The sequence below is a fragment of the Nicotiana sylvestris genome, chromosome 1, assembly GCF_000393655.2.
Source record: "Nicotiana sylvestris chromosome 1, ASM39365v2, whole genome shotgun sequence".
Lineage (NCBI taxonomy): Eukaryota > Viridiplantae > Streptophyta > Magnoliopsida > Solanales > Solanaceae > Nicotiana > Nicotiana sylvestris.
Genome location: NC_091057.1, coordinates 36,672,283 through 36,687,263, shown reverse-complemented (window position 1 = coordinate 36,687,263; position 14,981 = coordinate 36,672,283). Strand labels below are relative to the sequence as shown.

Sequence of the window (14,981 nt, the reverse complement as noted above, 5' to 3'; positions counted from 1 at the left end):
GAATAATCTTGTACCTTCATTTTCCTCAGGAACTCATCCGCCTGTTCTTTAGTGACTACTTTGTTTATTAGAACTGGATTATTTCTGGATGTTTTAACTTTCCTTAACTCTTCCGGGGCAAAGCATCTTCCTGAGAGAGTTAATCCCTAGGCTTCATTGACTTCTTCTTTCACTTCCTTTCCCTTATAGGTCACTACCACCCCTTCATAGTTCTATGGGATAGCCTTGTTTGCCAATCCTGGCACGACCACTTTTGACTTTTCTTGCTTTACTATAACATCATTTGTGGATCATTTCTCAGCTACCACAGATGGTTTACCGTTTGTCATGCTCAACTTGTTCACTGATCCTTCAACCGTTGGTTTTTTAACTGGCTTGACCTCACTAGATCGAATCATCATGACGGTCTGTGAAGGCTTCTTGGGCTCCCCTCCCTTGTGTACTATCTAAATAATATTTGTTCCCTCATGGGTTTGCAATGGGTTCTGGTCGATGTTGGGTGCCTCTTGAGATTGGACTTCAATTCGGTTTGTATCAATGAGCTCCTGGATGGCATTTTTCAAGTGCCAGCACTTCTCCGTATCATGCCCCGAAGTACCTGAACAATATTCACATCTCATTGAATAATCAAGATTCTTTGGAGGAGGGTTTGACAATTTCGACTCAATTGGCCTCAGCATATCCAACTGCCTCAATCTATGCAATAAACTTGTATAAGACTCCCCCAACAGGGTGAAAGTTTTCTTCCGCTGCAACCTCTTGTTTTTGAATGCTGGATTGGGTCGGAAACTTGGGCCGGTAGGGTTTTGGTAGTCTTGTGTGGGTGGGTAAGCATTTTGTGGAGCTAGGTAGGTGTTTTGTGGGGCTGGGGCACGCCATTATACATAGGTAGGAGGTTGGGTATATGTCTGGACGTGGTGGACAGAAATATGAGGGTCTGGTGATGGGAAGTAGTGTTGGGGTGGATTATATGGGGTTTGAGTGTAGGTTCAGTAATGGGGTTAAGGCTGGGTGTACTGGTGTGACGGGGCCCTGGGTCCAAACCATGATCCTGAATCAACTGTTGCCATGTCTTCCTTCTTCTTCTTTCTGATCACTCCTCCAGTACCATTCTGAATGGCTTGGGTAGTTGCTTTGATTGCTGAGTAGCTCATGATTTTGCTTGATTTAAGTCCTTCTTCCACCATGCCACCCATCTTCACTACCTCGTTGAAAGACTTGCCTATAGCTGATATTAGATGGCCAAAATAAGTAGGCTCCAGAGCCTGCAGAAAGTACTCCACCCTTTCACTCTCCTCTATTGGGGGGGTTAACTCTTTCCGCTTATTCTCTTCAGCGAAAACCATATTCTCTGAAACTTTCACTAGGCTTCTTCTCAATCTTAGTCCAAGACAAACGATCTGGAACAATCTTAATGTTGTATAGGAAATGAAGAGTGAATGCTTGGGCCAAATCATCCTATATATACCATCTACTGTGATCCTGACGAGTGTACCACTCCAAAGCTTCACCACTCAGACTCTGGCTAAAGTACGCCATCAACAGCTCATCTTTCCTACCAGCTCCTCTCATTTTAATGTAGAATCCTCTCAAATGGGCCAATGCGTCTCTGTGCCCGTCATATAGATCAAATTTAGGCATCTTGAATCCCACCGGCAACTGAACATCGGGAAATAAACACAAATCCTTGTAGGCTACGCTCACTTGGGCTCCTAATCCCTGCATGTTTCTGAATGACTGTTTCAGTCTTTTAACTTTCCTGAACATCTCCTGTTGTTCTGGGTTTATAGGTGGTTTCTCGGTCTCAACTGGGAGGTCGAAACGAGGAGTGTAGGAGTAATGTTCTGGGGCCTTGAAAGTAGGCTCCTGGGGATAGTATTGGTTATCTTGGGTCTGTAATAAGGGCTCACTAGAGGATCGATGGAGTGTAGCGGGTGGGGGTGCCACGAAAATAGGGGTGGCTGGTGGAGGGGGGTATGTGATTGGTTTGGGTGGTGATGCTTGTGGGGTTTGGGAAGTGGTGCCTTGGTAGTGGTGGTAAGTGGGGAAGCCTGGAGATGAATCAACAGTACAAATTCTTGGGATTGAGCCAGCGGTGGGACGAAAGTAGGGTTGGCGGGGTATGATGGTGGTGGATGCCCTTTTACCCATGCCTGATACATCTCTGCCATCTGGTGTTTCAACTTATATAACTCCTCTTTCAGATTAACATCAGACTTTTCCCCCTCCCTTGTCGGACCAATAACATTTGCATCCAGTTCTTGGCCAGCCATGATCAACTTGTCTTTGGACCTGGTATTGTACGGGTGAGTTGCCAGAATGCCAAACAAACTAACCACCTGCCTGAACTTAATGACAACAAGTAAACTCGTTAGCGATTATAGCTTAAGAGAAAGGTAATCGCACGTTGGGGATGCAATGAACCTAAGCAGTTAACCATTTCTATTATGCATTTGAACGACCGCTTGCGTCATCCCGCTTTCACTAATTTCCATTTTGCAATTTCTTCTTTTCTTTTTTTCTTTTTCATTCCTTCTTTTCTTCACTTGGTTCTTGTTTGTTTTTCTTTTATTCTCTCATTTTTCATCTCTTGTTTTGCCATTATTTCTTTCCACAGTTTTTCTTGTTTTCTCCCCTTTTTTCATTTCTTTTCATTTCATGGTTATGATCGAATCCTATGGGGATTGCCTACGTATCATGACGCCGCATGAATCAGACCAAGCGTAGTTTTGGGAACATGTGCGAAATAAATAATAAAAAAATATTTTTTTGGGGTTTTCAAATTTCATAAAATAAAACACAATAAAACATCTTGATTACGACAACTTCCCTTATAGATTTATTCATAAAGACTAATAGACACGATGAGTAGACCGACAACTTCAAAAAAAAACTAAAAAGACATACTCGAAATGAACTAACGAACTAACAATACAGACTCGAAAATAAACAACGTCAAGAATACATAAGTGCTCCAACTGCTGCTCCAGTTGGCCTTGTTGCGGGCCTTCGTGCCATGTCTTCCTGGAGGCGAAACAATTCATCCATGATCTGTCGGACAAAAATCATAACTGAAGCAAAGAACATGGATCTGGTCATGTCTTCACACTCGTCGCACTTCATCATAATGTAGTCCGCAATTCTTCTAACCTTTTGCCTAATAATACCCTTTTCCTGTAGCAACCGTCTGATCTACTGAGATCTGGCATCCAAAACTTGTTCAGCTGTGTGATTTTGCTCTTGAAGTTGCTGCAGGTATTTCTCTAGTTGTGCCATCAGGGAATAGCAGTGTTCCCTTTCTGCTTTGAAGTCTCTTGCCTGCTTGGCCATCTCATTCTCAAGGACATTGACCTTTTTCTTTATACTCACCATTCCTTTGTCATAATTCTCCTTCAGTTGCCGAACGAAACTGGCCCGTCCCTCTGCATTCATAGCTAACTTAGCTCGGGCATTTGCTAGCTCCGCTTCAGTCTTTTGCAAATCATCCCCAAAAATACGTACTTTTTGTGTAAGGCTATAGATGAGTTTTTCGTCTTTTTTGCTCCTACCTGGGTTCTCAACTGCTATTCTCATTTTTTGAACTTGGGCTCGAAGAGCTTCATTCTCTTGGGCCAACTTTCTTCTTTCACCTTCGGCTTCTTGTGCTTGGAGATCATTGTTGAATTCCATGTTTATTAGCTTCTCTTTCAAGGCGTGAATTTCGGCTTGATATTTCTTCTCCTTTTCTCCCTAGGCCAACCTTTGTTAGATTATGTTGTCAAAAGCTTAAACATGAGGTCTCTTGGCAGGCCTCTCAGGCCAGGCTCAGGCTCGGGATCAGGCTCTGGCTCGTTGTTTACACAAGACCTCTTCACAAACCATGCAGCGTAATTTGGATCCACTTCCCCCTGGCAACATCTAGTACCTAGGTGTCATTTTTTAGATACCGGCAGCCATTCCAATCCTGCGGAACTAAAGCCTCGGGCAATGCAGCTTCTAGATGTAGCTCAATGACCTGGGTGGTTAGATCTTCATCTTCGGGCACCACCTGATGTCATCCTAACTGCCCTAAGACCCTATGCGGTGCATATGGCTAGATACTCCTCACACCCATCAACCTCAAGTAACCCTTGATAGCCGTCATGTATATGGCTTCTGTCATCGGTAACCATCTTATAGTCCACTCGACTTGACTTGCTTTGAAAGCCTTCAAGTGGGTTACCCAGGCTTCAAACCCTTCTGGCACGTTGTAGTCTTTTACTCTTTCCTCATAACTCTCAATGAAGTTATCCGGGCTAGAACCATACCTCATGAATTTGGGATGATGGCGGAGATGCTCTATCAACCACATTTGTAGAAGAATACTGCAACCTTCAAAGAACTGAGCCCCCGCTTTGCAAAATGTCAATGCTCGATAAATATCTGCCAGCACTAACAGGACAAGTGTATGATCTTCCTTGGTAGTGAGGAATTGTGCAATTCTGACCATACGAGTATCCACTGTCCCTTCTGCATTTGGAAAGACCGTGATCCCCAAAAATGCCGCAATAAAAGAAAACTGGCGATGACTTTGCCAAAGGCCCTTATCTTGGTTGTTGCTCAAACCTTCATGTGTTTCGAACCCAGCTGAATGCCTGAACCTGAGGTACAAGAAGTAGAAATAACAACACCCTTTGCTTATATGGGCCTTCTTCATATGTTTACTGATATTAAGGAGGTCAAAGAACTTGTGCACCGAAGGAGCTCTCGGAAATATAAGTTGATGCCTCCTCAAATCCCGGACAAACTCAATGTACCCGGCCATTTTCTCCAAAGTAGGGGTGATCTCAAAATCTGAGAAACGAAACACATTGTGGGTAGGGTCCCAAAAAATTACCAAAGCCTTGATTAAATCTTCCCATGGTTTGATTTCCAAAATGTTTATAAGGGCACCCAACTGTTTTTTCACCCACTTCTGACCATCTTCATCAAGATCATTCCACCAAATACGCAACTGCAACTGAGCATGTCTTCTGACGGGTTTTGGGCGGTGTTCATTTGTGACGGGTCCTAGACAATATTCATTTTTACCTGTGGAGGGTTAAGGTTAGGGTTGACTCTGGTGGACCTTTGTTGTAAAACAATTTTTTTAATTTCTACAAAAATCCATGGAACATGATTCCTTCCCCCATATGCTAATTTTAGCAAAAATGACTGTTTTGCAAACGTGGCCCCTTCCCAATTCTAAATGAATTTTGAGGCCGGGGAGAACTACTTTATGGAAAAATGACACTTTACCGACAGACTCGTCCTCTTTTATGAAAATAGCCCTTCGACAACTGAAGATACTCTAAGGCTATCTCGGCAAGAACGACTTACGACATTACCAAAGTTGGATCCGCTTATTTTGACAGAAACTCCAAACTACATTTATTTGACCGTTGACTTTATTTTTCTTCTTTTTTTTTTCAAAAATAAGGCCGAACCTTATGTAGGTTGCCTACGTATCCCACATTCGGTGAGAATTAGACCTGCATAGTTCGATCAGTTTTGACACATTTGAAAAGGACACAGTATTTGACTCTTTTAAAATGACTTTTTTTTCCTCTTTTTTTGAAATATTTTGGCAGAGTTTCAGGACATTTCCAAATACCTGGGATTTCAGAACCGGGTTTTATTTTCTTCCCTACATCACTCTTGGTTTTTTTTTGCTTTATTTTTCTAGTAGGTCAGCATGCAAGCCGAAACAAATAAATGTTCACATAGCACATAGGATGTATCAGGATGGTCTGTTACTTTGGGTCAACCTGTCCTAGACGGACCCAACCCCTATGTTGAGTCCCCTAAGTCAAATGCACATGATGCAAACAAACGTTCCTACTAGGGATCTGGCATGAGGCTGTGTTTTTCTAGGTTTAAATCCTGGGATTTTGTTCTAGACTTTGGTTACCGGAGAGGACAACTGGGGCCGAAGAGGGGGCAACATACCGGGAGAACTAAAGTCTACCCGTCCTTGTTGCTGACCTAGCCTCATTCTATTTGGTATAATTTCTATAGAAAAATCAGGCCACGCGAACATGTGCACCATTTTCAGAAGACTCGGAGGGGTGGCGTAAGAAGACAGTTATACGATTCAAACAATATTAAAGCGGTAAACAGATAGAATTTAGCACAAAAGGTTCACAAAATACAGTAATGTTAGCAATAAATGAATCCAAGTAAAAATCATATTAACAAGCTCGAATTCTGAACCCTGAACCAGAGATTCTGGGTTTTTGTCCCCAGCGGAGTTGCCAGAGCTGTCACACCTCATTTTTGCTACACCGGAATGGAGTGTAAGGGAGTTTTTTCCAATTTAAGTGTCAATCAAAATGGGATAATTTATGGTGTCCCAAGTCACCGGTTTAAAATCCAGAATCAAGGAAATTGACTCTATTTACGGTATGTGAACATAGAAATCCGGATAAGGAATTCTATTAATCCTGGAGAAGGTGTTAGGCATTCCCGAGTTCCATGGTTCTAGCACGGTCGCTTTGATCATACTTGGCTTATTAAAAATGTTTAACTACTAATTTTAGAACCTATATGCATTTGCCTTTTTTAACTAAGAAATTATCTTAAAACAGGGCACGCGCACGTGTACCGTTTGTTTGGCGCATCAAAAATCATGTCACGCGAACATGTCCACAATTAATAACGCTTTATTATTTAAAAAGAATTTGTCCAAAGTTGCACGAACGCATACTCTGATTTTATTTTTAGAATCGTAATTATGTCACGCGAACGTGTCCACAGTCACAATGATACATTAAATGGGCCTAAAGCAACCACGAGTATTTGTCATTTTTATATGAGAAATTTCATAAATAGATATCTTTTAGTGATAATTAGCTCTCTATAGATACCATTTGCTATATTACAGCATGTAGATACGTTTTTAGATGTTTTAAGATGTATTTGATGTATTTAGGTTACTGTATTCTTGAATACATTAGAAAAAAGTGGCGTGAATCATGGAAAACCTGTTAATAAGATGTTGTATTCAACTGTATTCAAGAGTTGAATCATTAAATACAGTAACGTATATTTCTTAAAAAAGGGACCTTTCAACTGATTAAAAATGGAAAGAAAATCAATCTAGCAAATAGTCTCCTAATATAACTCAACTAACACAATTATAGCACCATAATCTGTATTTCCCCCTCCATCAATGATTTTCCGTCCGAAAGTATCCAAAAATAGAGGATTCTGTCGATTTTCAAATCTCCCTTCTTTCTTTTCATGTTCTTTTGTTACAGTTCGTAGAAATCAATTTCAAACCAAGAAAATTTGAGATTGATACAATTGTATACAGAAATACATTCAAATTCGAGTTTGCATATGGCATACGTTCAAGAAGCTCTTCAGACATACACAACGCTTGGAAAAAAATATCAGGAGATGCTTACCTTGAATGAGGCAATGTCTACACGAATGATACAAGGTATTCTGTCCTATGCTATGTATTATGTTTCTTTTTTCAAACTCCCAGAAATCTATCCATTTATGTCCGTGTGTGCTTGTTAGGTTGCACACACGGAGGCTTTACATATGGTGATTTTGCGACATCAATCATTAGTTCTTCGCCCACGTCTATATTGCCAATTAGAGGTACTTTCGGAACAACATCCCATAGATTATGGATTCTCAAAGTAGGGAGACTTTTAAGTTTGTCAAATGCTGCCTTAAAATTGAGATCTCCAACTTTAGGACTTGCGAATGCAAAAGCTGTCACTGGAAATTCCTTGCCTTCGCTTGTTTTGTTGATTTCATTGAAAGCTATGCCAACTGCAATTTGGGGTTGCAAGTGATGCACCTAAGCTATGGCCAGTTACAGTAATACTAACCTTTTCTTTCTTATATTCCTCAACCAATCTTTTCACTTCTTCAATTACCTAAAAGAAAGAAAACAATGATAAGATATTAGACTCTTTAGCTTCATCAAGGCATGTATAATACTTTTCTCTTTTTATTTTCAAAGTTGATCCTTTTGATAAAAATTAAAGATTTGTGCATGTATATGATTTTTTGGTCTTCTTCTATGTTTTTTACTGAAGTAGGGGAATTCAAAAATATATAGATTTGTGTGTTGTATAATTGATGTCGGAACAGTGGAGTAATTACATCAAATACAAAAAAAGGTTGTTGGAGTAATTACATCAAATACAAGAGTAATTTTTGCAAAAAGCATGACTACTACTCACTGTCAGGTATTTTTGAAAGGATTTTTTAGGGTAAATTGGGGCTGACAATGGAGGTTCGAAATCTGCTATCGATGAGACGACATTAGGGTTATTCTTTAACAAAGACGATGGAGTTTGGGGCTGAGCAACTTGAAGAGTCTGCTACCTTTTTAATTGTATTTCAATGTATCTCGTTGTATTCTATGTATTTCATTGTATTCATTGTCTTTTTTTCATTGTATTTCAATATATCTCACCTGTATTTTATTATATTCATTGTCTCGCTATATTCCATGAATGTCTTCATTTGTTTTTTTAATTAATATAATTTATGTATTCAGATGTATTTATGTATTCGGATTTATAATTGAGTTTGTTGAGTTATATTAGGAGTCTATTATGTTAATTGATTCATTTTCGTTTTAAAAACAGTGTAATCCCCTATTTCATGCCGTGAATACAGTCGAATACAATAATCTGTCCAGTTGTAATCCCACTTTTCACTCCATGAATACAGTCGAATACACTCGAATACAACAACTGATCAGCTGGACTTCCCTGATTCACGCCTATTTTTGCTAATGTATTCATGAATACAATAACATTCATGAATACAATATCCATGGTACAAGGTATTTAACTATATATATTTCAAGGTAGCAATGGAAGTTGTATCCTATATTCAGTCAAGAATACTCTAATATTCTGCCAGCATTCACGTAGTATGTATTCTAATATATTCAATGTATTTACAAGTATATACATGTATGTCATTGAATTCTGAATGTACAAATATAGTTGTATCTACTATAGTTGTATTTTAATACAAAATATATTATGATTCTTAAAACTAAATAAAATTATAATACTATATATGAAAATCATATTTAATACGTCTATTCTTATATATATGTATGATTTGTTTTTTTAAATGTAGGTGGTGCCATCGACTGAATATTTGCATACGGTGAACGATGAAGGAAGGCATTACACAGTAAGCCTTTTAGAGAAAAAATGCAGTTGTGGGCGGTTCCAAATCGACGAATTACCGTGCCCAAATACTTGGGCTGTCCTGAAGAGCAAGTTTCAAATGCCAGAAGATTATTGCTCTGATTATTACAAACCAAAGTCTGTTGTAATGACATATGAGGTTCTCGTGTATCTTTTGACGGACCGGAAAGAATGGAATATACCAGCACATGTAGAAAATGAAGTTGTATTACCACCCAAATGGAAAAGACCTCCTGCAGGACCAAAGAAGAAGCATAATAAGCCCTTCATTGAATTGCTGCAAAAGAAAAATCAACATTCGTGTAGTATATGTGGACTGGTATGACATAATAAGCGTATTTGTAGAAATTCTCCACGTTGAAATTAGTTCACAATCTGACTTGTATTAATGAAAAATAATTTGTTATAGATTCCGGTGTCATTTCGAATATATTTTGGATATACTTAGCTGGTGTATTAAATCTGAATACGTAACTAATACGACCATTGTATCTTCATTATATATGAATATAGATGAATACAATCATTGAATACATTGAACTGATGATTCTTTTTGGAATACATATAGTACATCAGAGAGTTAATATGATTTATGAATGTTAAATACATGTATTCAAATACACTTGAATACAAATTATGACAATCTGTTATTACAATCAGTTATATACAAAAGCAGTATTCAAAATACAGCTGAATACATATCAATACAACATATCATATAAATATGAAGGTCTAAAAACACCTGCTGAAAATATGTGAACATAACCTGGTGAATACATATAAATACAACTTAATGAATATAAATAAATATATCATGTTGAATACTGACTGATACAATAAGTTGAATACATATCAATACAACATGTTGCATATATACTAATCGGTGATGTGCCTAAGAATCTTTGAAGGTGCTTTGCTCTCGCTTACGGCATAAGCGTCTATCTTCCGCATAGCATAGTCCCAAAGGAGTGCACCATATCTTTGGCGGAGTAAATTGGCATCAAATTTTACTTTTGGAACCAGCCCAACTGTGCTAAGAAACTCTGCGTATGCCGCGACATGCACCCCACAATCCCTGAAAGTAGAACTTAATAGTTTATATTGTTCAGGAGTAAGCTTTTCTTTGAGATCGGATACTATGTTTGTGTTTGTATATGAACAAATATGCGATGATAATCTTGGCGGGTGTTTCACAAACAGTTTAATTTCCTGCATACAAACAAGAATTGTAAAAAGGTTTCATATTCATCATCAAAATATATACTAATTAAGTGTATAAATACATATAAATACAACAAGATACAGTTAAATATTGAAATACATATTAATACCATTTATATAGAAAAGGGTTAAATACATGTATTCAAATACACTTGAATACAAATTATGACAATCTGTTATTACAATCAGTTATATACAAAAGCCGTATTCAAAATACAGCTGAATACATACCAATACAACATATTATATAAATATGAAGGTCTAAAAACACCTGCTGAAAATATGTGAACATAACCTGGTGAATACATATAAATACAACTTAATGAATATAGATAAATATATCATGTTGAATACTGACTGATACAATAAGTTGAATACATATTAATACAACATGTTGCATATATACTAATCGGTGATGTGCCTAAGAATCTTTGAAGGTGCTTCGCTCTCGCTTACGGCATCAGCGTCTATCTTCCGCATAGCATAGTCCCAAAGGAGTGCACCATATCTTTGGCGGAGTAAATTGGCATCAAATTTTACTTGTGCAACCAGCCCAAATGTGCTAAGAAACTCTGCGTATGCCGCGACATGCACCCCACAATCCCTGAAAGTAGAACTTAATAGTTTATATTGTTCAGTAGTAAGCTTTTCTTTGAGATCGGATACTATGTTTGTGTTTGTATATGAACAAATATGCGGTGATAATCTTGGCGGGTGTTTCACAAACAGTTTAATTTCCTGCATACAAACAAGAATTGTAAAAAGGTTTCATATTCATCATAAATATATAAACTCATTAAGTGTATGAATACATATAAATACAATAAGATACAGTTAAATATTGAAATACATATTAATACCATTTAGTACAAAACAGTGAATATATACATATAACAAGCAAGAAAAACTGTAATAAGTACGGAAATACAATTAATGTAAATAGAATACATCTAAATACATTTAAATACAACATACAATATTCAAGTAAGCACAACTCAGTTAATGACATTGTGAATGTGGAAATGAGTTCTGGATTGTTTTAATTCTTATGAATACAACTTAATACATACGAATACATCATCATAATTATAAAATCACATGAATAATCCAGAACTCCAGCAACCCTTTTCTATATATTTTTGAATTCCCCCACTTCAGTAAAAAACATAGAAGAAGACCAAAAAATCATATACACATACAGATCTGTAGCCGATGACCCCAAAAATTCTCTCACCCGCAACGAGAAAGAGGGCCCATCAAAATTGAGAATTTTGGTGGGTATACCTCTTGTTACCATCTTGTGTGACGTTGAATCCGACATTGGAGAGAAAATCGAAAGCTTTCTGATGAGTAAACAATAACAATGGTTATTTTTTAAGAAGCAAAGAAAAATCTATATCAAAATCGAAGAAACTAAATAATTGTATCAAAATCTAAGAAGCTTAATACTTACCCTAAGAACTTGTATCAGGAATAAAATCGTAATTTTAGAGAGAAAATAACTGGGGAGTGATAATGGGGGAAACCTAGGGAATTTGGGTGGGAGAAGAAGTTTGAATCATGGGTTTGTGGGAGAAGAGAGTAAAGTGTATGCAAAAGAGAGAGAGAGAACGTGGTTCGATTTTCATACAGATTTTACGGTGATTACGTGAGAGAAAATTCAAAAAAGGAGAGAGAAAACTATTATTTAGCATATATGGTGCCTTAAATGTAGGATGTAACTATAATTAGATATTTTTCTATAAAGGATAAAAGGTATCTATAGGATGTAATATTTTAAAATGGTATTTATTTAAAATAAATAGGGTACTAAACTTTTCTATAGGGTGTAAAATTTTCTTTTTATATCTAGGTTATGAAATTAACATGAGGGCCATGAATGATTAAACTGTGAATGGTACACCTCGGACTATATTGAGAACAATTTTATTATTACGAAAATGTTTGATAAAAGTTGCGCGAACGCATACTCCGAATTGGTTTTTAGAATCATGATTATGCCACGCGAACGTGTACACAGTCACAATTGTATTTTAAACATGCCTAAAGGCTTTTCTACGGATATTTTATTGTAATATCTAATCATAATATTTGTGAGGGCCATAGATGATTCAATTAAATGGCACACCTCAATCTATTTGTGAAGGACAATACTTAATTAAAAAGGTCCAAGATGTTAAGCCCACTATAAATTAATGTTCAAATTACCATTACTAGTTATACGCCCATATGTGATGATACCAGGTATTTTAGTCACTGGACAGGGTTTGGGCCAACGATGAGCCCAACCATTTCGACGCATGATTTCCCGATAATCCCAATACATTTGCTGGCCAGGGGGCCAATTTAAATTCGCGTGAATTACTTTACTCGAATTTCTGGGCTCTAAGCCTATGCATTCAAGCTCATACTCATGGCCTCATTTGGGCCACCCACGAATCTGGTCCAATTCACTTTATATGCACACACCAACATTAACTACAGAAATCGGTATTTGAGCACCAGATTAACTCAACAATTTTATCGCATGGCAACCTAAGGAAACATTAAGACTTAAATCATGCAAAACTATTTTTAAATCAACAAAAAGAACTTAGTCGAATATCATATGCTAGCTGACTACAACATGGTTTTCAAAAAACTAAACTTCAATCAGGAAATGATTTAAGACGCTCATGACTTCATATGTTAAACAAGGACAGAATTTCCAGGCAAGTTCAACTCATCTAACCTGATTCGAACCCATAATAAAACTTCCAATGATTCAACAAGATTAAAAATAAACTCAAAGAAATGAAGTAAGTACACACTCAATAATTCTCTCCATATTGTAACTCAACAGTGAAATGGAGGTCCACGCCTCAGACATTAAACAGATTCACAGAAGAGAAGAAGAGGAAGAAATGGGCCTTAATTACATGAACCAAATGCAAGTCTTTATTAGGAACCAAGTACCACCTGAATCAAATCCCACATGATACTAGCTAAACAAGGAGAGAGTTACATGAATCAATAAAGACATGAGAGCTAATTTATTAAAATAACACAGCTATATCAATCCAAATCGTTCACATCTTCAACATTCAAATTGGTTGCTCAAAGTTTCAGAGTAGTACCTGAATACAGCAATCAAAAAACAAAAGAAAATGTATTTAGGAATCAACAGAATTGAGAGATTCAGGAGAAACAGTAGGGCAGCACTTCAACACATCAATTTCAACTTCCTTAGAAAATTTTTGGACCCAGATGAACCAGAGATCTTTCGAAATTTTTGAGTTATTACTAAAAATGAAATCAAAGAACAATTTCCAGCGATTTTGAACCAAAATAAAGCAGAAAACTTTTGGATTTTTAGGGTCTGAGTCTTTTCCCCAAAATGAAGGAAAAAGAGGTCTTTATATAGGCATGCCTAAGGCAGTCCTAGCCCAGCTAACCAATTCCCCTTTTACCCCTCCAATTCTTAGTCATTTTACCCTTTGTAACTCTTCAAAATATTTGACCCTCCCTTATCTCTTAACAAACCAAGCTCCAGCCTTATCTTCTAGAAGTTTCCTACAACAGAAAAATATTCCCCACCCTCAAATACCCAAAACACCATTGACACCCTTGTAATTTACTCTTCAATGCTGAACCAAAACCTAAAGGAAAACTATGGGCCTCTCCTGTCCAAACAGGAATGGGCTAACAACCCAAAAGAGACCCAAGCAATGAAATATAAAGGATTAACAAACAAGATTAAACTTTAAAAAAATGCAAACTATGACTGACCTTGAACCAAAACATGCTGAAAATGTATTAATAATTAGATAATTTAAACAACAACCAAAAATGAAAACAGCCTGCCTGATGATTGCCCTATACTTAAGAACTTATCCTAATCATGAAGAACGCCTGATTTGATTCACACAAACTGGATAACAAACTAACACATGGGGCACATAAATAACCCAACAATTTATATGAATAGAGTTTTAAAATTTGAAGAAGGAACTCCGAAAAACAAACAAAGAAATAATATGTAAAGAAACCAAGGAGAAGAGATGAGGTATTGGCTAATATTAGAATACTCCATTAATCCGGGGATTATGGCTGCCCTAATCCCTTCATTATTTTTTTGGTCAGAAGAAGAGGAACATGACGAAACTGATTAAAGAAAGGTGGAAGAAAAGGAAAGAAAATAGAAGGAGAAATCATAGAAATAGGTAGAGGGAAAAACAAGAGAAAATACCTAGTGATTGACTTAACGAAACTCCGGTTGCTCCGATTCAAACCCAAAACTAATGTTAGTCGCATGTTCTTTGTCAAGAACAAACAACCAACATCAATTTCACGTTAAATCATCCCTGGAACATGAAGATTTGAATCTTAACCTTGCACGCCACAGATCTGAGGTCAGGGTGGATTTGGGGCATTAGGGTTTTGATTTTAGATCTAAAATCCGAACCATTTGGGAGGGATTCGAAGGGTATGGTTTGGATATTGTGAGAGAGGAGGTGACGGGGAATCTAGGGTGTAAATTTGGGGCGGATTGGGGCTACGCCGCCGGTGGAGATGGTGGGGAACTTTAGG

The 14,981-nt window shown here is 37.3% G+C and overlaps 2 protein-coding genes across 2 annotated transcripts; one reads left to right on the top strand and one right to left on the bottom strand.

Moving 5' to 3' along the window:
* Positions 1 to 3,192: 3,192 nt before the first annotated feature.
* Positions 3,193 to 3,669, bottom strand: LOC138868736 (uncharacterized). The gene has a single exon (XM_070146306.1). The coding sequence runs from the start codon at positions 3,667 to 3,669 to the stop codon at positions 3,193 to 3,195; it is 477 nt and encodes a 158-aa protein (XP_070002407.1).
* A 4,639-nt stretch (positions 3,670 to 8,308) lies between these two features.
* Positions 8,309 to 9,516, top strand: LOC138868729 (uncharacterized). The gene is made up of 2 exons (XM_070146298.1): positions 8,309 to 8,356; positions 9,118 to 9,516. Exons 1-2 carry the CDS (start codon positions 8,309 to 8,311, stop codon positions 9,514 to 9,516), a joined length of 447 nt encoding a protein of 148 aa, XP_070002399.1.
* Positions 9,517 to 14,981: the final 5,465 nt, after the last annotated feature.

What these genes read in the sequence shown, in the direction of transcription:
- LOC138868729 (XM_070146298.1), top strand. Translation starts at nt 8,309, where the DNA reads ATGGAGTTTGGGGCTGAGCAACTTGAAGAGTCTGCTACCTTTTTAATT. An exon ending in AGTCTGCTACCTTTTTAATT is followed by an intron (nt 8,357 to 9,117) that starts GTATTTCAATGT and finishes TTTTAAATGTAG; the next exon opens with GTGGTGCCATCGACTGAATA.
- LOC138868736 (XM_070146306.1), bottom strand. Translation starts at nt 3,669, where the DNA reads ATGGAATTCAACAATGATCTCCAAGCACAAGAAGCCGAAGGTGAAAGA.